This window comes from Aquarana catesbeiana, linkage group LG02, assembly GCF_042186555.1.
Source record: "Aquarana catesbeiana isolate 2022-GZ linkage group LG02, ASM4218655v1, whole genome shotgun sequence".
NCBI lineage: Eukaryota > Metazoa > Chordata > Amphibia > Anura > Ranidae > Aquarana > Aquarana catesbeiana.
In genome coordinates, this window is record NC_133325.1 from 777,831,335 (window position 1) to 777,856,227 (window position 24,893).

At 42.2% G+C, this 24,893-nt stretch overlaps 1 protein-coding gene across 2 annotated transcripts in view; it reads left to right on the plus strand.

Annotated features, from left to right (window-relative positions):
* The window catches only part of ARHGAP31 (Rho GTPase activating protein 31), a 322,286-nt gene that overhangs the window by 49,669 nt on the left and 247,724 nt on the right, over positions 1–24,893 (plus strand). The window contains exon 1 of one of the 2 annotated variants that reach the window (XM_073617390.1): positions 19,848–20,555. The exons of the other annotated variant lie outside the window; for it this stretch is intronic. Coding sequence (XP_073473491.1) covers positions 20,465–20,555 — 91 coding nt within the window. The 5' untranslated portion in view covers positions 19,848–20,464. Of the gene's footprint in view, positions 1–19,847; positions 20,556–24,893 lie in introns of those variants that run through there. 2 annotated transcript variants of the gene reach the window in all.

Consider the following 24,893-nt stretch of genomic DNA (forward strand, 5'->3'; position numbering starts at 1 on the left):
AGAAGGGATCCGCTGTTGAGGGGAGGGGTTTATTGTTGCTGGCTGCTGAAGGGTCTATTAATCTTGGGGAGATATATGTTGAAAGAGGTCTATTGCTGTTGGAGGGGTGGTCTATTATTGCTGGTGGGGGATCTATTGTTTCTGTGAAGGTCTATTGTTGTTGGTTCGGGATCTATTGTTGCTGGGAAGGTCTTTTGTTGCTGTGGGGGATCTATTGTTGCTGGGGAGGTCTATTGGTGCAGGAGAGGAATCTATTGTTGCTGGCGAGGTCTATTGTTGCTGGGGAGGTCTATTGTTGCTGGGGGGTCTAATAATGCTGGGGGGATATATTGTTGGAAGCAGTTTATTGTTGTTGGGGGGGGTTTATTGTTGCTGGTGGGGGATCTATTGTTTCTGGTGGATCTATTGTTGCTTTGGAGGTCTATTGTTGCTGGTAAGGAATCTATTGGTGCTGGCGGGGGCCTAATAATGCTGGGGGGATATATTGTTGGAAGTGGTCTATTGTTGTTGGGAGTGGTCTATTGTTGCTGGTGGGAGATCTATTGTTGCTGGGGGGGGGTAGTAACTTACTAGAAGGGATCCACTGTTGAAGGGAGGGGTTTATTGTTGCTGGCTGCTGAAGGGTCTATTGATGCTGGGGGGGATATATTGTTGGAAGCGGTCTATTGTTGCTGGGGGGGTCTATTGTTGCTGGGGGATCTATTGTTGGTGGGGGATCTATTGTTGCTGGCTGCAGGGGATCTATTTTACTGCTTTTCTTGTTATCATTGACAAATTCCATACAAATGACTTATGATCACAAAATAATATTTGGTTCTCTAAAAGGAAGCGGTACTTGGAGGTGGGTAGGGGTGGAGACAAGGGATGGAGCTCGGAGGTGGGTAGGGGGCGGAGACAAGGGACGGAGCTCGGAGGTGGATAGGGGTGGAGACAAGGGACGGAGCTCAGAGGTGGGTAGGGGCAGAGACAAGGGACAGAGCTCGGAGGTGGGTAGGGGCGAAGACAAGGGACGGAGCTCGGAGGTGGGTAGGGGCGGAGACAAGGGACCGGAGCTCGGAGGTGGGTAGGGGCGGAGACAAGGGACGGAGCTCGGAGGTGGGTAGGGGCGGAGACAAGGGACAGAGCTCGGAGGTGGGTAGGGGCAGAGACAAGGGATGGAGCTCGGAGGTGGGTAGGGGCGGAGACAAGGGACCGGAGCTCGGAGGTGGGTAGGGGCGGAGACAAGGGACGGAGCTCGGAGGTGGGTAGGGGTGGAGACAAGGGATGGAGCTCGGAGGTGGGTAGGGAGCGGAGACAAGGGATGGAGCTCGGAGGTGGGTAGGGGGCGGAGACCAGGGACGGAGCTCGGAGGTGGGTAGGGGGCGGAGACAAGGGATGACTCTGAAACTAGGAGTTCCTGAACCTATTTTCTGAGAAAAAAAGCCCTGATAGCAAATGTCTAGGAAGCTTTAAAAGTAACTGAAAGAGATACAGACTCAGAATGAACATGATGCACGCAGAGTGATACTTAGATAGCTTAATCCAGTTATTAGTAGCAAAAGCCATTTCAGTCCCGGAGAGGAGATCGTACCACTGTGCAAGACCGGAGGGGGAGGCCGGAGTTCTGCTTTAGCAGAGAAGATTTTTTTTTTTCTCCGCCATGATTACTGGACAGGAGGACTAAATAATTCACATTTATTATTTCAGAGAAAACGTTTGATGGAAACTGCAGGGAAGGATCCAGGAACCGGTCAGAGAATACATTGATCTGGTATAAAATATTAAAGGACATCGATCGATACCCACAAATCCATTCTACGCCCAGTGCTGCCGCATGACACATCGGGGAGGACTGTGATGGACACACACAGCAACAATCATCCATTAAATGTCACCTCCGACCTTCAGTCTTGAACAGTTGTACCGGCTCCTCCCCTCTCCTGGACTGAGATTGCTTCCTCTGATGTCTCCGCACACTGCGAGCTTCTCACCATGTGCATTAGAAGCTGCAGCAAGTCACATAAAGCTCAGCCTCATTTCCTGGCTGTCCCTGGCCCGCCCCTTTCATTCATTGGCTATTAGTTATTTTAATCATGGAGGTTCAGCATCAGTGCCTGGTCGCGACCAATATGGTGGGTTAGGCTGCATTCACACCTGAGCATAGCGCCTTTGAGCGTTTTTTGGCGCATTTTTGCGCGACTTTCCGCGTTTGTATTGCACGATTTTGGGCTTTGGCTTTTTTTTTATAGCCAATAGAGAAAACTTTTATCTGTTGCATCATTTGTTTCTAGGTATTTCAGCTTTTTTTAGCTTTTCCATTAGCTTTTATTTCTTCTTTTATTATTATTATTCATTTATTATGTTTTTTTTCGTTAGGGTAAGGGGTTCGAGTTCAGTTTAGGTTAGGGTTAGGATAAAGAGTTGGGGTTAGGGTTTTTTACTATTGTTTTATTTATTTTTATTTTATTTTATTTATTATATGAATAATAATACATGAATAAATAAATGTAAAATAACTGTACAAATAAATAAAAATCATAAATTAAAAAATTAAAAAATTGAATAAATGAATACTAAGTAACAATAAATAAACAATTAACCCTTAACTTTAACCCTTACCCCTTAAAAAATAAAATAAATAAATAACTAAACACCCTAACCCTAACACAAAATAAATTATTATTAATGTATTTTTTTTGTTCGAGTTTGGGTGTTTATTATTTTATTACTAGTACTATTATTATTAATAATAATAACAATAATAACAACAATAATAATATTTTTGTTATTTTATTAGTAGTACTATTATTATTATTATTATTATTATTAATAATAATAATAATAATAATAATAATAATAATAATAATAATAATATAATATAGTTATATAATTAATAATATAATAATATAATAATAATAATATAATATAATATAATATATAATTAATAATATAATATATATATAATATAATAATAATAATAATAATAATAATAATAATAGAGGTTCATTATTATTTATTAATGTATTATTACATATTGGTAATTTATTTTACCTATTTATGATGATTTTTAGTAGTAATGCTATTATTATTATTATTAATAATATATTGTTATTGTTATTTTTATTATTATTTTATTATTAGTACTATTATTATTATTATTATTAATAATAATAATAATAATATTGTATTATTAGTATTATCACTATCAATAATAATAATACTAATAATAATAATAATGTATTTCATATTTTTTTAAGGTTAGAGGTTAATTATTATTTATTAATGTATTATTACATATTATTAATTTAGTTTACTTATTTATGATGATTTTTAGTAGTAATACTATTATTATTATTATTATTAATATTAGTATTGTATTATTAGTACTATTATTATGATTAATAATAATAATAATAATATAATAATAATAATAATATATTTAATATTTTTTAAGGTTACATGTTAATTATTATATATTAATGTATTATTACATATTATTAATTTATTTTACTTATTTATGATTATTTTTAGTTATTTGTGTATTTATTTTACATTTATTTATTCATATGTTATTACTATTTTATTTTAAAAAAATTTTCATTTGAGCAGAAAATCATGCAAAAATGCGCAAATATGCACAAAAACGCGCAAATTGTGCGTTTCTATTAATTCCTATGGGAGTAAAAATGCAGCAAAAACCCCCAAATCTGCCCAATTTGAGTGACAAAAAAGCTCCAGAACTTGTTTGGCTTGATCAGGCGATTTGGAGAATGTGAACCGTCTCCATGGAGAATCATTGATTTTTTTTCCCCTCCAGCGTTTCGGAGCTTCAAGCTACAAAACGCTGAGGTGTGAATTCAGCCTCAGTGACCCTCCCAGCCAGTGTCTGTTGGCGCCAGATTGTCCGCCACACTATCACTGTCATTGTTTTTTCTATTACAAGGGGTGCTTAAAAGTGATTAAAAAAAAAAAAAAAAAAGTTAAAGGGACTGTGTAAAAATAAAAAGTAAAATAAATAAGAATTTTTTTTTTAAAGAGCCCCCATCCCTCTGTGTTAGCACGCAGAAACGAACGCATGCTGTAAAAGGTATTCGCACCACACATGTGAGGTATCGCCGCGAACGTTAGAGCGAGTGCAATAATTCTACAGGTAACCTATAAAGGCGTTTAAAACCTTGTCTACTGAGATTTTTAAGTACCGTAATTTGTCGCCATTCCACCACGAGCACGCGCAATTTTAAAGCGTGACATGTTAGTTATCTATTTACTCGGTGTAACATCATCTTTCACGCTTTACAAAAAAAAAATTGGGGCATATATTTTTTTTGTTATGTAATTTTTTATGTTTTTTTTTTAAATTAATTAAAGTGTATTTCCCCCCCCAAAAAAAAAATTGCGTTTGCTGCGCAAATACTGTGTGACATAAAAAATTGCAACTGCTCACATAATTTGTAGTAAAAACATTAGACGATGTGCACTGCCGAAAAAGTTGTTCATTTTAGCTTCATTTTTTTTTTTTTTTTGAGTCATTCGTTATGATCGAAATTCGTCAATTTGTAAATTCGAAAATCTGACAGTTCAAAAATTCGTAAATTGGTAAATTTGAAAATCCGAAAATCCAGTAATTCGAAAATTCGTAAATTTGTATATTTGAAAATCCAAAAATGTGGAAAATCGGAAATTCTAAAATTTGAAAATCCGAAAATAAGAAAGAACAAAAATCCGAAAATTCTAAATAACTAACAAACTAACTAACTAACTAACTAACTAACTAACTAACTAACTAACTAACTAACTAACTAACTAACTAACTAACTAACTATTAAATTGTAGGTATTGTAGTTTCCTTTCAAATTTGGCGGTTAGTCAACATAACGAATGCGAATTTATCCGAAGATACAAATTATCTGAAATAACGAATGCTGCATCTAAACAAATGAAACTAAATGAATAAATAAATATAATAAAAAGTTTTTATTATTTTTCTTGTTAAAAAAAAAAAGTTTTTATTATTATTATTGTAATTTTTTATAATTAATTTGTTACGTTCCTTTCGTTTAGATACGGCATTCTTTATTTCGGATAATTCATAACTTTGCATAAATTTATATTCGTTACATTCTCTGACAGTCAAATTTGAAAGGAAATTCCAATACCTATAATTTAATTAAAAAGTTACGTTATTATTATTATTATAATACAGAATTTATATAGCGCCAACAGTTTGCACAGCGCTTTACAACATGAGGGCAGACAGTACACTTACAATACAAATCAATACAGGAGGGATCAGAGGGCCCGGCTCGTTAGAGTTTACAATCTAGAAGTTATTGTTAGTTATCTTTTCAGATATTCGAATTTTCGGTTTTTCGTTCTTATTTCCGATTTTCATTCTTTTGAATTTTCGTTCTTTTTTTTTTTATTTTCCAATTTTGAATTTTTCTGAATTTTTGAATATTCTAATTTACGAATATTCTGGATAAATTGTTAAAACAGGTTTTCGTTAATTCGGATATTTCTGAATTAACAAATTTGCCTAAATTCATTAAAAAAAAAAAAACTAATTCGGAAGGATAAGAATTGCACATGTCTAAAACAAAAAAAAAAAAATCTTTGCCATTCTGAAGCTTCCCTCCAACCACTTTGCATATTATTTTATATATACTGCGATTCTGTACTTGTCAAACATGCTGCAGAAATCTCCCTCCACTGAGTCTGGCTGCGGCCATTTTAACTGTGGGCAGCTGAAGCTGCTGCCTGTTCACTTCCTGGATTTACACAGACACACACACACAGAGGCACACCTCCAGCTCCGCAGCTCCCATTGGCCCTCTTATGACTCATCCCCCCCTCCCTTCCTGGCAAACTCTCAGGAGAGTGAGAGAGAGAGCTGTGTGTGATGTCATAAGCCTAGGCTAATGACCAGACAAGAAACAGGAAGTGGGCTGTTTAAAGGATTTACTGGCAGAAAAAAAATGTTTTACTATCCAAAGTTAAAGCAACAACAACAGAAGATTTAATAGATGGAAAGATGAAAAAAATACTGAAGATCCACTTTAATAAAATATATAATGTTTTGATTTTGAAAAAAAAAAAAAAAAAAAAAGAAAAAAAAAAAGTATAACAATGCTGGGGATAGAAATTATGTTGGATAAATACTTTGTCTGGAATATCTGAATTGTTTTTTTAAAATATTTTGTATTGGAAGAAAATAATGAATAAAGAATAAAAAAAAAAAAAAAAACACTTCCCAAAAAACACAAAAACTTCCCAGGCAGCGAAAGTAGATGTAAACCGTAACTGAACGATATTTAGTTTACCGATACACTGCGCATCATCCTACATGATCGCCATTTTTTATAAAATATTTGTCCCTACGTTTTTTCATCCCCCCATCTCAGTGCTGCTGATCTCCTCTCTGGCCTTTTCCAGCCACTTCCTGCCCTGTGCGACATCGCATGGAAACTAGAAGCGGGTCGCTTCATCGGACACGGCGCAGGTATGGTGTCCGGTTGTCACCGTCGGGTATATGCCGTGCAGCCGTCACTGGACTGCATGCAGAGAGGAAGCGGCTGCAAAGAGGCTGCAGGAGATCCGCAGATCTGGTATTTGTAATGAGAACAGAAAGGTTTTATTTAAAAAAAAAAAAAAAAAATGATTAGCATGTTAATGAAAGTGAAAAAAAAAAAAATGAGGGAACAGGGAAGGCAAAAAATGGAAGCCCCTGGAACCAAACACAGGTGATTTCATCCTGTACCAGGAAAACATGACGATCCGGGACTTCTATATATAGGACTTTCCTTTCTTTGAGTTGGGAGAGGCGCCGGACCGTGTGCTGCGGAGCGCAGAGACCTCCAGACAGGAAGCAGCTTCTGCAGAGCCCGGCCAACAAAGAGGGAGAACCAGAAATAGACAATAGAGAGAGACAGCGGGGAGATCCGTCCAATCGGCTGTCTGTACCGACCCCCTTCACTTTCTGTCCTCGGCCTGCACTGATGAGCACACGAGGGGAAGGACAGCTCTGCGCACATCCCAACGGGGCAACCTGCACCCCCTACTGCTCATTCATTTCCCGCTATTTGCCACCAGCTTTCTACCCCACCTTCACACCTACGCGTTTTTCTATGTGTGTGTGTGTGTTTTGCAGTTTGCAGAAATGCATTACAGTCCATTTAACCGCTTCACCGACCAGCCGCTGTCTTTACACTGCGGCAAGGTGGCTCGTTCCCGCAAAATCGCCGTAGCTGTACGTCGGCGTGCGTGCGTGTGCTCCCGTTGGCCAGCAGGCCGTTCAGGCCGCCTTTCCCCAACTTTCCCCGACTTGTTAATTCCCCGACTTAGTTGGGGTAGGTGGAACACTTTGGTGGGGGTGGGTCAGCCATGCCTCTTGACCCTTGACCTCTGGGGACACACCTTCTGACCTTTGGAGCAGATCCCTATTCCAATCCCTGAGTCCTAACCTTGTTCTTCAAGGGAAAACCCTGACCCTAACCTCCTAACCCTAACCCTAAACCCGTAACCCCCTAACCCTAAACCCTAACCCCTAACCCTAACCTCCTAATTCTAACCTTAAACCCCTAACCCCCTAACCCTAAACCCTAAATCCTAACCCTAACCTCCTAACCCTAACCCTAAATCCTAACCCTAACCCCCTAACCCAAACCCTAACCCCTAACCCTAACCCTAAATCCTAACCCTAACCCCCAAACCCTAACCCCCTAACCCTAAATCCCTAAACCCTAACCCTAAACCCCTAAACCCTAACCCTTACCCTAAACCCTAAACCCTAACCCCCTAACCCTAATCCTAAACCCTAACCCTAAACCCTAACCCTAACCTCCTAGCCCTAACCTTAACCCCCTAACCCTAAACCCTACCCCTAAACCCTTACCCTAACCCCTAACCCCCTAACCCTAAACCCTTACCGTAACCCCCTAACCCTAAACCCTAACCCTTACCCTAACCCCTAAACCCTAACTCCCTAGCCCTAACCTTAAACCCCTAACCCTAAACCCTAACCCCCTAGCCCTAACCTTAAACCCCTAACCCTAAACCCTACCCCTAAACCCTTACTCTAACCCCTAACCCCCTAACCCTAACCCCTTACCCTAACCCCTAACCCCCTAACCCTAACCCTAAACCCTACCCCTAAACCCTTACCCTAACCCCTAACCCCCTAACCCTAACCCCTTACCCTAACCCCCTAACCCTAAACCCAACCCCAACCTTAACCCTACTCCTAACCCCAACCCTAACCCTAAGTTCTAACCCTAACCCCCAGCTGACCTTTGACCTATGAACTTTAACCCTAACTCTAAGTGCATCTCCACTTTATGACTCCCCCGCTCTAAAACCCCTACCTTTCCCAGATCCCGCTCGGTTTGTCGGAAAAAGGGTAAAAAAATGTGCGCTTTCCCCAGCCGCCCACAATCGTTTCTCTCGTAGTGATAGAACGGGGATCTGTGATAAACAAGGCAGATCACCGTTCTGACAGGGGAGATCACACAGGTCCGGTCTTTCTGCTATGCAGGAAGATAGATCTGTGTTTCCCCTGGTAGCCCATCCCCCATACAGTTAGAACACACAAACTGGGAACATATTTAACCGCTTTGATCGCCCCTGATGTTAACCCCTTCCCTGCCAGTGTCATTAGTACAGTGACAGTGCATATTTTTAGCACTTATCACGGTAATAATGTCACTGGTTCCCAAAAATGTCAGTTAGGTGTCCAATGTGTCCGCCGCAATGTCGCAGTCCCGCTAAAAATCACTGATCACCGCCATTACTAGTAAAAAAATAATAATAAATAAATAACAATGCAATAAATATATCCCCTATTTTTGTAGACGCTATAACTTTTGTGCAAACCAATCAATATACGCTTATTGCAATTTTTTTTTACCAAAAATATGTAGCAGAATACATATCGGCCTAAACTGAGGAATACATTTGGAAATATTTTATAGCAGAAAGTAAAAAAAATGTTTTTTTTTTTTTTTTCCAAAATTGTCGTTCTTTTTTGTTTATAGCACAAAAAAAACAAAAAACGCAGAGATGATCAAATACCACCAAAAGAAAGCTCTATTTGTGGGGGAAAAAAAGAATAATTTTGTTTGGGTACGCAGGACTGCGCAATTGTCAGTAAACCCCTCCAGCCCTGGAAGATTTGGCTGCTGAACGACCAGGCCATTTTTTGTGAATTCAGCACTGCGTCGCTTTAACTGACAATTGCGCCGTCGTGCGACATTGTACCTAAACAAAATTGACGTCCTTTTTTTCCCACAAATAGAGCTTTCTTTTGGTGGTATTTGATCGCCTCTGCATTTTTTATTTTTTGCGCTATAAACAAAAAAAGAGCGACAATTTTGAAAAAAACACACAATATTTTGTACTTTTTGCTATAATAAATATCCCCCATTTTTTTTAAAAAAAGCAAATTTATTCCTCAGTTTAGGCCGATATGTATTCTTCTAGATATTTTTGGTAATAAAAATCACAGTAAGCATATATTGATTGGTTTGCGCAAAAGTTATAACGTCTACAAAATAGGGGATAGATTTATGGCATTTTTATTATTATTTTTTTTTTTTTTACTAGTAATGGCGGCGATCTGCGATTTTTATCGGGACTGCGACATTATGGCGGACACATCAGACACTTTTGACACATTTTTGGGTCGATTGACAATTATACAGCGATCAGTGCTATAAAAATGCACTGATTACTGTATAAATGACACTGGCAGGGAAGGGGTTAACACTAGGGGGCGATCAAGGGGTTAATTGTGTTCCCTAGGTGTGTGTTCTAACTGTGGGGGAGGAGACTGACTATAGGAGATGACAGATCGTGATTCCCAGCTCGTAGGATCTCACGATCTGTCTCTCCTCTCCTCACAGAATTGGGATGTGTGTGTTTACACACACACGTCCCTGTTCTGCCTCTCGTGCCCACGATCACTCGTGGCCGGTGGTCATCGTGCCCGCCGGTCACGAGCCTCGGCACCCCCGCTGTGCAGCGGGCACGCACGCGCTTCTGCTATCCTGCTTAAAGGGATCGACGTCCAGCTACAATGGCTCACAGGATCGTACCGACCTGCCGCTGTATAATGACGGCGGCTGGTCGGCAAGTGGTTAAAGGGACGCAGTGCCGTATCACAAAAAACGGCCTGGTCATTTAGGGGGGTAAATCCTTCCAGGGCTGAAGTGGTTAACATGGTTTCCTATGGTACACGCTCACATCAATGCGTTTTTCAGCCAGTGCGTTTTTTGGAAAGGGTCAGGAACTTTTTTTTTTCAGCAGATTGCGTTTTGCACGTAATAGACTTCAATGGAGCTGTGCGAAAAGTCTTGCGTTTTTGATGCGCTTTTGATGAGCTTTTTGATCTGTTTTTTTTTTTTTTTCTTTTTTTTTTTACTTTAACACACTGTGTATAGCTGTGAATAGGCAGCTGCCATGTCCTTAACAACTGATGAGTCATCAGCTGTCAGCGGGGTTCCCCGCTGACAGCTGAATGTAAAAAAAAAAATTGTGAAAAAAAAACAGCGTAAGATCGTTCCCCCCGCCCCCCCCCCCCCCCCCTGAAATCCATACCAGGCCCTTATCTGAGCATGCAGCCCGGCAGGTCAAGAAAGAGAGAGGAAAAGCTCTGCCCCCCCACCCACCCACCCATTCCAAACCACCTTGTCCCCCATGTTGATGGGGAAAAGGGCCTCTTCCCCTTAACCCTGGGCTGTGGTTGTGGGGGTCTGCTGGTGGGGGGGGCTTATCAGAATCTGGAAGCCCCCTGTAACAAGCCATCGGGAGGTGGGAGGGGAAACCCGGCAGCGATGCAGGAGGGCGATGGGAGGGACATGAGAGAGCACACAGGAGCCCGGGGCAGCCGGACAGGGATATGGAGGCTGCGGGAGCGGCATGTGGAGGAACCAATGTCCTCCGTTCTCCTCCTGCAGCCGCTGAATGCCTGCGGGAAGGAGAGGAGGAGAAGTGGGCATTCAGCGGCTGCGTGGAAGGATTGGCTCCTCTACATGCCTCCGCCCCGCTGCCCTCCTATCCAGACATACAATGATGGGGCCATGGGGCCGGGTCGCAAAAGCGACCCCTGCAACCCCCATAGGTACGCCCCTGCAGACAGCAATAAAAACCTGACAGGGGTTCTAATCCCTCTCCACTCTATCCAAAAAAAAAAAAAAAAGAAAACAATGAACTGTCTTTTGGTATACTTTATCCACTTGTGGACCGCCCCATGCACTCATACAGCGACGGGGTTGCTGCTCTGCTCCGTATCATATACATGCATGTGGTCCGACATTTCCAGGTAGGGAGCACCACCGCCCCATCTGTGCTGTGATTGGATACAGCACAAGTCAGTCAGCATGTCCCAGTCGATGATTCAGGCGGGACCTGCTGATCAGCTTAGCGAATCACAGCACAGGGCCCTGGGGGGGGGGGCTCTGTACACCGAGCAGCGATGTGGCTGTTTCTTGCAGGGAGAAAAATCAGCCGCATCTATTAGTAAAAGCAGCACACATTACACATTATTGTTAGGCAACACAGTTAACACCTTGATTGCCCCTAGATGTTAACCCCTTCCCAGTCAGTGTCATTAGTGCAGTGACAGTATATAGTTTTAGCACCAATCACTGTATTAGTGCCACTGGTGATGTCAGTGTCAGTTAGTCAGTTCCGACCCAGCATCAATTAGTGTCAGATTTCTCACTACACTATCGCGGTCCCATTAAAAGTCGCTGATCGCCACCATTAATAGTATAGAAAAAAAATACATAAAAATTCCAGTATATCTTACCAAAGACATGTAGCAGAATACATTCTGGCCAAAATTTACAAAGATTTTTTTTTTTTTTTTAATGTATTGGATAACAGAAAGTAGAAAATAACGTTTTGGTTTTTTCAAAATTTTTGGTCTTTTTTTTGTTTATATGATATAAAAAAAAAAAAAAACAGCGGTGATTAAATACCACCAAAAGAAAGCTCTATATGTGTGAAAAAATATATAAATATATTGTTTGAGTACAGCGTTGCATGACCACGCAATTACCAATTAAAGTAGCGCAGTGCTGAATAGCAAAAAAAAAAAAAATAGTCTGGTCATGAAGGGGGGTAAAATCTTCTGGAGATAAAGTGGTTAAACATGTAGCAAGTATGCAGATTAGGAATCTTGACTTCACTGGCTGCCTCCTTCCAAAACTGAGAAAAAAGAAAGATTTGCCTTAAGTTATACTATAATATTTCAACTTTCTTTTCTTTTTCTTTTTTTTAATGCCACACTGAAAATAATATAAATAAATATGTAAATAAATAAATAAATGTAAAGAAATATGCAATGCTTTGTAACAGAATTATAATATATATATATATATATATATATATATATATATATATATATATATATTATAATTCTGTTACAAAGCATTGCATTTTTATTTACATTTATTTATTTATTTACATATTTATTTATACACATATTAAACACACACATATATATATATATATATATATATATATATATATATATATATATATATATATATATATATATATATATATATATATATTAATAATTATGGTGTAATTTAATCTACAAAACAAATGTATACTTTGTATCTACAGTAACAATATTTTTTAACTAATATTGAAAACAGTGTTTTTTTTTTTTTTTTTTTGTTTTTTTTTTTTTGTTTTTTTTTTAGGTTTAATGTTTAGTTTGTCTATGGATTGCATACAAAAAAAAAATCAATGTTGCAAGACAAAGTGAGCATCTTTTGTCCTAAAGCGAAAAAAAAAATCAATGTACTACTTTCTTACATGTAATTGACATTAACCTCTTCAGCTCCGAAAGATTCACCTCTCTTCCTGACCAGGCCATTTTTTGCTATACGGCACTGCGTTATTTTAACTGAAGATTGCGCGGTCGTGTGACACTGTACCCAAATAAAATTGATGTCCTTTTTTTCCCCACAAATAGAGCTTTCTTTTGGTGGTATTTGATCACCTTTGCGTTTTTTATTTTTTGCGCTATAAACAAAAAAAGACCCACAATTTTGAAAAAAAAAAAATATATTTTTTTGCTTTCTGCTATAAAACACACCCAATAAAAAAAATAGAAAAAAATAGAATTTCTTCATAAATTGAGGCAAATATGTATCCTGCTACATATTTTTGTTCAAAAAAAAAAAAAAAAAAAAAAAATTTACAATAAGCGTATATTGATTGGTTGCTTAAGTTACAGCGTCTACAAAACTGTGGGATATATTTATAGAATTTTTATTTATTTGGGGTTTTTTTTTTTACTAGTAATGGCGGCGATCAGGACTGCGATATTGTGGAGGACAAACTGGACACTAACTGACACTTTTTTTGGGGGGACCAGTGACACCAATACAGTGATCAGTGCTAAAAAATATGCACTGTCACTGTACTGATGACACTGGCTGAGAAGGGGTTAACGTCAGGGGGCGATCCAAGGGTTAAATATGTGCCTAGCTTGTGTTTTTGTACAGTGGGGGGAGGTGCTTTTACTAGGGGAAGTCATGGATCCGTGTCCCCTGTGCTTTGCAGGAACACAGGATCTGTGCCTTCCTTACTGATAGAACAGCGATCTGCCTTGTTTACATAGACAGACTGTTGTTCTGTGTGTGTATGGAACGATCAGCGGGTGCCGGCGGAACATCGGGTCCGTGGGACCCCGCTGATCAGCTTTCGGCCTGTGCAAAATCATAGCGGGAGCGAGCCGCCGGTGGCGCGCACTGGTGCCCGCTACCCGAAAATGTAGGATCACGTGACCCTGCGCAGTAGCAGCGGTCGCCCTGTAGCAATAAAACTATATGTTTAGCTTGCTATTGCTTGACACCCATGATAATTAGGTTTTGCCCCCCCCCCGTAATACAATCTACATATCAGAATTCTCTACTTTCCTAAATGTCCCACCCCCCAGTTTATTTCAGTCACATGACCCTGACATGGAAGCCACACCCCTTTCTCCTTTGGGAGGGTAGAAGCTGGGCCGGGACAAGGTGTGCCCTGGGCGCAATGGTTTGTTGCAGGGATGTATATAAAGAAGGTTTCCCTAAGTGGACTTTTAAGGCACTTAATTTGTATTGTGTGTGAAAAATATATACAGAAAATTATAATAATAAACAAATTTTATTTAGAGAAAAACATTTTTAAAACAATTGTAACGAAACATTGATTCATCTAAACAGTGCGTCTATATCACCATAAAAAATATACACAAAGAAACCTCACACCCAACGCGTTTCGGTATATATGTCTAGTCCTTCTTCAGGGGTATAAAAAGTAAGAGGGGTTCATATAGGGTTAGTTGGTAAGGTGGTTTGACAATGCTTCGTTAAATCACATAAAAGGCTTGCAATTAAAGTAGCACCAAATAATTGAGCTGGTGGGGTGGCTGTCTTAGGGCAAAAATGGAGCATCAAAGTGGTCTACACATGAAGGCTGAGTACTGGTGTCCTCAGGAGGAGGAAGTGAGGCAAATGGAATCCCTTAGTCAGGGAGAGATTGAAGAGACCAGCCGCACATCCCAATTCCAGCAAGAAAGTGATGTGGGCGCCCTGACCCTAAAGAAAGGGGAGGAGGGCGCAGTTTGGGGTCTTTGCCCTGGGCGCTGGATGGCCTTGTCCCGGCACGGGGTCAGAGTCCCGAAGTCCCATCACTGCCTGCCTGAGATGGTGATGAGTCCCATGGGAAGGTGTGTAGGTACAGGTAGGCAGGTATCTACCTCCAGCAAACATTCTCATATCAATAGGGGAAGTCGGGCCAAAGTCCTTCTGTTATGACGACCCAAAAAAAAGGGGAAATACACAGAGAACATAAATCAGTGATGTCCCCGACCACATGAAAAGGAGAACTGACACACCCGACTATTGTCAGCAATCCAGGAACCCTCCATACACACGGGGCGGCTTCTTCATTTAGCTTATGGTTAATGCTAGAGACATGAGAGCCATCTCCATCTATTTAACTTCTACAGAAGAGTATTTCAGGAGAGGAGAGGCAGAGGAAGGAGCAGAGTCCTCCAGCAGAGCAGAGTATTTCAGGAGAGGAGAAGCAGAGGAAAGAGCAGAGTCCTCCAGCACTGAAGAGTATTTCAGGAGAGGAGAGGAGAGGCAGAGGAAGGAGCAGATTCCTTCAGCAGAGCAGAGTATTTCAGGAGAGGAGAGGCAGCTAGAGGAAGGAGTAGAGTCCTCCAGCAGTGCAGAGTATTTCAGGAGAGGAGAGTTAGATAGAGGAAGGATCAGAGTCCTCCAGCAGAGCAGAGTATTTCAAGAGAGAAGAATTAGATAGAGGAAGGAGCAGAGTCCTCAAGCAGTGTAGAGTATTTCAGGAGAGGAGAGTTGGAGGAAGGATCAGAGTCCTCCAGCAGAGCAGAGTATTTCAGGAGAGGAGATTTAGATAGAGGAAGGGGCAGAGTCCTCAAGCAGTGCAGAGTATTTCAGGAGAGGAGAGTTAGATAGAGGAAGGGGCAGAGTCCTCCAGCAGAGCAGAGTATTTCAGGAGAGGAGATTTAGATAGAGGAAGGGGCAGAGTCCTCCAGCAGAGCAGAGTATTTCAGGAGAGGAGATTTAGATAGAGGAAGGAGCAGAGTCCTCAAGCAGTGCAGAGTATTTCAGGAGAGGAGAGTTAGATAGAGGAAGGGGCAGAGTCCTCCAGCAGAGCAGAGTATTTCAGGAGAGGAGATTTAGATAGAGGAAGGGGCAGAGTCCTCCAGCAGAGCAGAGTATTTCAGGAGAGGAGATTTAGATTGAGAAAGGAGCAGAGTCCTCCAGCAGTGCAGAGTATTTCAGGAGAGGAGAGTTATAGAGGAAGGAGCAGAGTCCCCCAGCAGTGCAGAGTATTCCGGAGAGGAGAGTTAGATAGAGGAAGGAAAAAGGGTCCTCCAGCAGTGCAGAGTATTTTTAAGGAGAGGAGAGTTAGATAGAGGCAGGAGCAGAGTCCTCCAGCAGTGCAGAGTATTTTGGGAGAGGAGCGTTAGATAGAGGAAGGATCAGAGTCCTCTAGCAGAGCAGAGTATTTCAGGAGAGGAGAGTTATGCCGCGTACACACGAGCGGACATGTTCTATATCTGAGTCCATCGGAAATGCCGACAGAAAAAGTCCGATGGGGCATACACACGGTCGGAATGTCCGACCAAAAGCTCCCATCGGACTTTTTCTGTCGGGAAGTCCGGCTGTGTGTACGCGGTATGAGTATTTCAGGAGAGGAGAGTTAGATAGAGGAAGGATCAGAGTCCTCCAGCAGTGCATAGTATTTCAGGAGAGGAGAGTTGGAGGAATTAGGTTATACATATTTTTTTTTTAAACTGGAAAAGCTGGTTGAACCTTCTCCAAGCTCTCATTTCTAAGCAGATTTGAAGTGGAAGGTCTGGAGGCCACGTCTGGATGAGATTCTGGAACACAGAGGCCGGTGACACGCGTGTAGATAGGACAGCTGCTGATCATTTCTCTGCGTCTTCTCTATTTGCATTTCTCTATTGTGCAGCCAAACTCCTCAGCCAGCATGGAAATGAATCTGCTGAGCCGCCTGTGACCTGGCCGCCTCTCTATGTGTTTCTAGGCAAATATCTGGCGATGTCTCCGTCCCAGGTGTCCACCATCTCTCAGAAGTGATCTCCATGTCCTCCTCCTGATGGCCTTTTTACGTGTCATCTTCACAAATCAAGAAACCTCTCATGGGGAATGAAGGACAGCCGTGAAGGTTAAAGGGTCGGTCCACCCAAACATGATATTTTAGTTATAAGTGGAGTATGGACCAACCACCCACCCCCCCCCCCCGACTTCTTTACATCTAAGGTTGTCCCAAAATCAAGATCTCTCTACCATAGTTCATATCTAATTCAAGGCCAAGTGATCGTAATGACATCGATTGCACTCTGGACCTGCGATGATCTGGGTTCCGACACACCTGGCGGTAAAACCAGGTGGATTGTCGCTCTTCAGCCATCGCACAAAGGGGGGCGTTCCATTACTGTCTATGGGGCCCGTTCACACTCATGCAACACGCTTTAGCGCAACTTGGATAAAGGTGCAGGCGCTTCTTTTGGTGCATTTTTGGCCTCATAGACTTCCTTGTGAGCGCATGAAAAATGCATAAGGGCTCTTTCAGGGGGATTGGTAAAAACAGACAGCTGAACCACAGTTTTACCGCTCCCTGGCCATCTACCCGAATTGTAACAGTTCACCTGGACAAAGCTGTACACATGCCATTTTTACCTCGGGGTGCTGCGTTTGATGGGGACAAGGGCCTCTTTCCCACAACCTTGGCCAGTGGTTGTGGGGTTCTGCAGGCAAGGGGGGCTTATGAGAATTTGGAAGCCCCTTTTTTGTACAGGCATCGCTTTTAAGACCAGCCCATTGAGTTCAATGGGGCTGTGCTGGAACCATGGGCAATGCATGAGATTGTGCGTGGCTTGGTAGTGCTGCATTACAGGTTTAATCGGGCAGCGAGGAGGCAATATAAGTATAAGGCCTCCTCACCGCCCGTCAAATGCCCTCTTAAAAGCGATCCAAAAGCAGATTGATGTTCCGAGGGCACCGGAAGATGCGATAATGTAGACACACAAGTGTTACCCTAGCCCAAACTAGCACTTTAATGTGAGGTCTAGACCTTAGATTGTAAGCTCCTAGGGCAAGAACTGATGTGATTGCAGAATACATAAAGCAGATTGGTCTTCAGAAGGCCCTAATAAAATCATGGAAAAAAATACACAAAAAAAAAATGCCGGTGAGTTGTAGGCCTTAGATTGTAAGCTCCTAGGGCAAGGACTGCTGTGATTGTACAATACATAAAGCAGATCGGTCTTTAGAGGGCCCTAATATAATCATGTAAAAAAAAAAAAAAAAAAGATGCATGATAATGTAGACGCACAAGTGTGAACCTAGCCCAAACTAGCCCTTGCATGTGAGTTTTAGACCTTAGATTGTAAGCTCCTATGGCAAGGACTGATGTGATTATACAATAGATAAAGCAGATCGGTCTTCAGAGGGCCCTAATATAACCATGTAAAAGAAAAAGCACAAAAGATGCATGATATTGTAGACGCACAAGTGTGAACTGGCCCTTGCATGTGAGATCTGGACTTTAGATTGTAAGCTCCTAGGGCAAGGACTAATGTGATTGTACAATACATAAAGCGAATCGGTCTTCAGAGGGTCCTAATATAATCATGAAAAAAAATACAAACAAAAGATGCATGGTAATGTAGACGCACAAGTGTGAACCTAGCCCAAACTGGCCCTTGCATTTGAGGTCTGGACCTTAGATTGTAAGCTCCTAGGGCAAGGACTGCTGTGATTGTACAATACATAAAACAGATCGGTCTTCAGAAGGCCCTAATGAAATCATGAAAAAAGAAAACGCACAAAAGATGCATGATAATGCAGACGTACATGAGTGTGAACTGGCCCTTGCATGTGAGGTCTGGACCTTAGATTGTAAGCTCCTAGGGCGAGGACTGATGTGATTGCAGAATACATAAAGCAAATCGGTCTTCAAATAGCCCTAATTAAATCATGAAAACAAAATGCACAAAAGATGCATGGTAATGTAGACGCACAAGTGTGAACCTAGCTCAAACTGGCCCTTGCAGGTGAGTTCCAGACCGTAGATTGTAAGCTCCTAGGGCAAGGACTGCTGTGATTGTACAATTCATAAAGCATGATCGGTCTTTAGAGGGCCCTAATAAAATAATGAAAAAAGAAAACGCACAAAAGATGCATGATGATGCAGACGCACGAGTGTGAACTGGCCCTTGCATGTGAGGTCTGGACTTTAGAATGTAAGCTCCTAGGGCGGGGACTGATGTGTTTGTACAATACATAAAGCAGATCGGTCTTCAGAGGGCCCTAATATAATCATGAAAAAAAAAAAATGCAGAAAAGATGCATGATAATGTAGATGCATAAGTGTTAACCTAGCCCAAACTGACCCTTGAATGAGAGTTCTGGACCTTAGATTGTAAGCTCCTAAGGCAAGGACTGCTGTGACTGTACAATACGTAAAGTGGATCGGTCTTCAGAGGGCCCTAATATAATCATGAAAAAAAATACACACAAAAGATGACAATGTAGACGCACAAGCGCGAACCTAGCCAAAACTGGCCCTTGCATTTGAGGTCTGGACCTTAGATTGTAAGCTCCTAGGGCAAGGAATGTTGTGAATGTACAATACATAAAGCGCTGCATAAATTGTCGTCGCTATATAAATACCTGTAATAAATAAATTAAAAAAAACGTAATATTTATGATGCGCCTAGAGTTACTGGTGTTACGTTAAAGCTGCGTTCACGCCTGTGCGTCCCCGTGGAGAATGTTCACAAAGCCGTTTGCGGAATGCGCTTGCGGTGCCGTTCATTGTTAACGGCACCCCAAGCAGACCCAAAACACTCGGTTAAAGATGCGGCAATGCCCAAAAAAAGGTACATGCGCTTCTTTGGCGCCTTCGTTGTGCGTAGGACAGCCCATTAAAATAAACAGGCTGCCTTATGCGAAGACACGCAAAAAAAAAAAAAAAAACGCGTGCAAAGAAGCGCGTTCACAAGCTAGCCTAGAGATGTGCTTTAATAGCCCAGTTAGGGGGTGATGAATTTGCAGGGGGTGAAGCTTGCGCCTCTGCTCCAGCGGGACAGAAGAACAAGGGCGCTCAGTGTGCCGTAGAAGAGAATTTCCTCCAGCCTGGTCTAAGCTGTCCCGTTATCTCCTGCATGTCAGAACTCCTCTCTCTCTCTCTCTCTCTCTCTCTCTCTCCCTCCCCCTGTCATACCACCACCTCCCCCCACCCCTCACTCACACTGCCAAAAAACATCCCCCCCCCCCTCTTCCTCATTTCCTTAACAGCATTTCCTGAGCTGGATAACCCTGTGATTTGTAAGAAAAGGAGGAAGGAGGAAAAAAAAACACAGATAGGTCAAAAAAAGTCATTGCAGACTTTGGAACTGGTGATGGTACCTCTTGGATTGCTGGCTTAGTCTGGAGAAACCAACAAAAAAAAAAAGGGCAAGTTCTCTTGGCCCACCACGGTTTTTTTTTTTTTTTTTGCGGTTGGCATTGCTTAGGTGGCACAGCAAAACGTAAGGCTGTGCCCTGCCTCTGGCTGAGCAGATGCCAAACTCCCACCGGCCAGCCCTGCGCAGGAGCAACCGCAGCACCCTCCACCGAAGCCACCACCCGGGGTGCCCCAGGATGAGATGTCTTCTTTAGGCTTCCCATCTCAGACTGAGGATCTACCAGCGTGCATCCCACTCCCTTTACTCCTCCCCACCCCAAAGTGACAGCTGAGCTGCCTGGATCTTGCTTTTGCTTTTCATGGAGTGACTGGGATCTGTTTGGGACATCCTCAATGTTGGCTCTTTGATTTGTATTCCCTCACCCCCTCGTCGCCCCTTAATTTCTAGATATCTCATTTATTTTCCACCGGGGAGGGGAGGGGGGGGGCTCCTCTTGTGGACTAACCCATGAAGAACAAGGGTGCCAAGCCGAAGTCCAAGAAGAAGGGAGCCTTTGGATGTGACCTGACCGAGTACCTGGAGTCCTCCGGACAAGATGGTATGTCAGCTTTTTGCTTTTTTTTTTTTTTTTTTTTTTTTTTTTTTAGTTGCTTGTCAATCATGCTTGAGTTACAGGGAATGCTGTTGGGTTGTGACGTGTCTGTGGAATCTTTTTTTGTCCTTGGAAATGTCCAACGTTCTTCGGCACGGATTGTACCGTAAAACTTAGAGGAGCTAAAAAAGTAGACAATTCAAACTTTGCCAAAAATTCTGTTCACGTTACATCCAGTTCCCTTATTGTAGGTTTTATAAGTTGAAAAAAAAGAGTAAATTTCAGCCTCATAACGTGCAGCGGTTAATTATATGGCTGTCTTTGAACGGATTATTTTGGAGGACGTTCTCAGGATCAGCAGCGAAGTGTCCCTGGAAGCTATTTTAAAACATTGGTGGCTTCCAAATTCTTTGCCATGCTAATCTGGCGTAGAAATTTCATAGTAGTATGATTAACCTCTTGCAGCCTGGGGGTGGGGATGGGGGGGGCAGGAAATAACTGTACAGGAAATGATGACTATGCTTTTATCTTCTCACACTCAGTAATTCAAATGATGCAATCTGTGTTCAGATAGTGGCCCTCTGGCTCTTAGGTCCAGGGGCTGTCAAAAACTTTGGGGGTTTGTCCCAATATTGGTTAACCTTTTAATATTGTGTTCCATTCGTGTCTTTTTTTTTTTTTGGAGTAATAGTTGAAGGTAGTTTAGTAAATACATCGCTGCTGGGTTACTGTCTAGACCAGTCTTTGTCAAACTTTTCAACACAGAGGAACTCTTGAAATAACTTTCCAGTCTCAGGGAACCCTTGCTAAAAACGACTACATCTACAACTTGTGATACATTAAAGTGAGATTGATGTGTGGTCATTGGGAAGAATGATCCCCTTACAGATAAGTAAAAACATCAGTGGTGTCAGTGGGAACTTATCTGTGAGGCAGAAATTGCTCAGGGCTCAAGGAACCCTAGCAACTTCTGGAGGAACCCTCAGAGGAACTCCTAGCAACCTCTGGAGGAACCTTAGGGTTCCATGGAACTCTGCTTGGGAACCCCTGCTTTACCTTCTCCTTTTTAACCCCATGGAAATCCTAGCAACCTCTGGAGGAACCTTAGGGTTCCATGGAACCCTAGTTGAGAAACCCTGCTTTACCTTCTCCTTTAAACTTCAAGGAACCCCTGGCCACCTCTACTTGTGGTCATTGAGAAGAATTACCTACTTATTAATAGATAACATGATCAGTGGTGTCAGTGGGAACTTATCTGAGGGCCAGAAATTGCTCATTGCTCAAGGAACCCCTAACAACCTCTGGATGAACCCCCAAGGAACACCTAGCAACCTCTGGAGGAACCTTAGGGTTCCATGGAACCCTGGTTGATAAACATGGCTTTACTTTCTCCTTTTTAACTCCAAGGAACACCCAGCCACCTCTATTTGTGGTCGGAAGAATTACCCCCTTACAGATAGCTAAAAAGATCAATGGTGTCAGTGGGAACTTGTTTGAGAGGCAGAAATTGCTCATTGCTCAGGGAGCCCTTAGCAACTTCTGGAGGAACCCTCAAAGAACCCCTAGCAACCTCTGGAGGAATCCTAGTTGAGAAAACCTTGTCTAGATCCTTGGATATGCCAACGCGTGATGCTCCAAGTTGCTTTTTGGGATTGGGGCTGGCGATGTAATAGTTGTTGGAGTTTGGAAACTTCCTAAAAGTTTGGCAGCTGCCTGAATGATCCCCCCCAGGGTTCCAGTAGGAGAAGGGTTAATCCCAGTACATTGATCTGGCCAGGGAACATCTGAACTGAATTAACTACAGCTATGGAGCTCCTTTCACTGACAAAAAAAAAAAAAAAAAACCTCCTAAGGTAGTCCTGGGACATTAACCCTTCCCATGCTAGCCAAAAAATTGTAATGTCAGACACTCAGGAGGACAGGTTTTCACTGCAAGCAAAGAGATAAACTTAACAGAAGACTGTCAGGGAAAAGTGCCTGCAGGAACCTTGATTGTGGCCATGGTTTAACCTTTTCTCTTCCTAGGGTTCAGTGTCGCATTTGTATTATTCAGTATATTCTATGACTCTCTGAAGTTTCACAGTGAGCATGAAAGTTCTTGCCTAGACCTGATGTCAGCAGGCAGAGATTCAGGAAGTCTCTGGTAACCGTAAAGGGTTAACAGGCATGCTAGTCATTCCTCCTGGTTTGCTTCATAAAAGAGTTATTCTTACAACATCTTCTGTGCAAACAGCGAGAAATGTGGTATAATGGAATCATTGGTATCGGTTTATTTAAAAAAGGCAAGTCAGCGATGAAAAATGCATTGAGCCATTGCAGTGACACCCATGCAAGATGTGCGTTTGCCATGGGTAATGGTGCTACTGACTGCCATGTAGGTTACCATACAGTTGGTTGCATGGGCATAAGCCAATTGGTCTTGTGTTATCATTTTTTAAAATTATATAATGGGAAGAAAAAGTTTACGTAGAAGGAGCAGAATTATGAGACTTCCTATTATGAGCTTCCTATTGGCCAAATGGGTCATGAGACAGATCTCACCTTGATATATAAATCCCATCTCCACCACTGGGAAGTAGCACTGTGCCAATGTCAAACATGCCCTTGCCCGTGTCGCCTTACTAGTGCACCTGTCTAATGCAGCCTTTCTCAACCATTTTGGGTGAACCCTTGAAATAACTTTCTGGGCTCAGGGAACCCCTACTAATAATTACTATATATACAGCTCACTGTACATTAGTGTGATGATTACTAGGAGGAATGCTCCTTAGATTTGTGGTCATTGGGAAGAATCCTCCGTTACTGATGATGGCCAAACAGATCATTGCAGTCAGTGGGTTGTCATCTGAGAGGCTCACTACTCAAGGAACCCCTAGAAACCTCTGGAAGAACCCTAGTCGTTGAGAAAGGCTGGTCTAATGTGTAACCTAACTTGAAATTTGCTTTAAACAACACAGAGCGGGACACTAGAGGAGTTGTATCCAACCATTAGAAGCAGTATACACCTACCTGTCTGCTGTAACAATATAATCCTGCAGCACTGTCGCGTCTGGTCACATGACTTAACTCCTCTGCAGCCTCATACTGAAATGCTCACGCCAGCAAAGTCTTTAGCCAATCAAAGTTTTTGGCTAAAAGAAGTTTTTGAGCTGCTTCAGGTCACATAAATAAAGAACAAAGCACCCCAGGATCTCCTTGTTACAGTGGACACCTACTCACCCTCCATAATGCCTTCCAAATGGTGTTGTAATTTCACACCAGTTCCTGCCCTTAGAATCTAAGGTCCCTACCTCACATGCATGCACACACAAGCTAGGAACAATTTAGACAGGAGCCAATTAACCTACCAGCATGTCATTGGAGTAGAGTAGACCTGTTCTGGGTTTACTGCTCTCAAACTTCTTTGAGCTACCAGCTGGTCGAGCTGAGCTGGTTCCTGATACAGATGGTAAATTTGAGTTTATGAGTTAAAAATTTTACATGAACATCTATGAACTCCGTGTTTAGAAACTCGCTGCAGCTTATTATTGGCCAAATGGGCCACCCAACATGGGCCAGTGTAGAGGTTTAGAAGATGGTCAAGACAAACTCTCAATGGCAGAAGTTAAGCCAAAATGCCAAATACAAAATCTTCCAGGAGCACCAACATTATCTAGATCAGTGGTTGCCAACCTTTCGAACCTCATGGACCACTAAACTCACAATTTTGAATCCCGCAGACCACTAACATGAATTTTACATGCCTTATACACAAAATGGTTCAACTCCCTGCCCCACCTCACTCTGCATCACCCTGCTGCCTTACACAGACTCATCATTGGCTTCACACCCATATCCGACCATGTACTCAAGCTCCGTGCTTCCTCCCCCAGCACTGCCATTGGAAGTCCCCTCCTTCTTCACCCCCCCCCCCCCGCTCTCTGCACTACTCCCGGCACCTCCCTCTGAGTTCACAGGACCACAGGAGTCATCGGGTATCAATGCACGCTGACAGTATTGACTGTCAGAGCGCATTGAGAACTGCACTAGAAACAACATTGGGCAGTATACATCCGCCACAATGTTGGTTTGTGGCAAAACCCCTGGGGACCATCAATATTTTCTTGTGGATCACTGGTTGGCGACCACTACTCTAGACCATTAGATGCCCCATTTCCATGTAATTCTCTAAACTCCGAGTTTAGAGATTCCCTGCAGCTTCCAATTTGCCAACTGGGTCACTGAACATAGCTATGGGCCAATGCCGAGGTTTAGGAGGTGGTGAAGATGAACTCTCAATGGAATAAGTAAATCTTTGCTGAACAAGAGTCTTCCAGGACCAGGAGTGCCAAAACTCTCTAGACC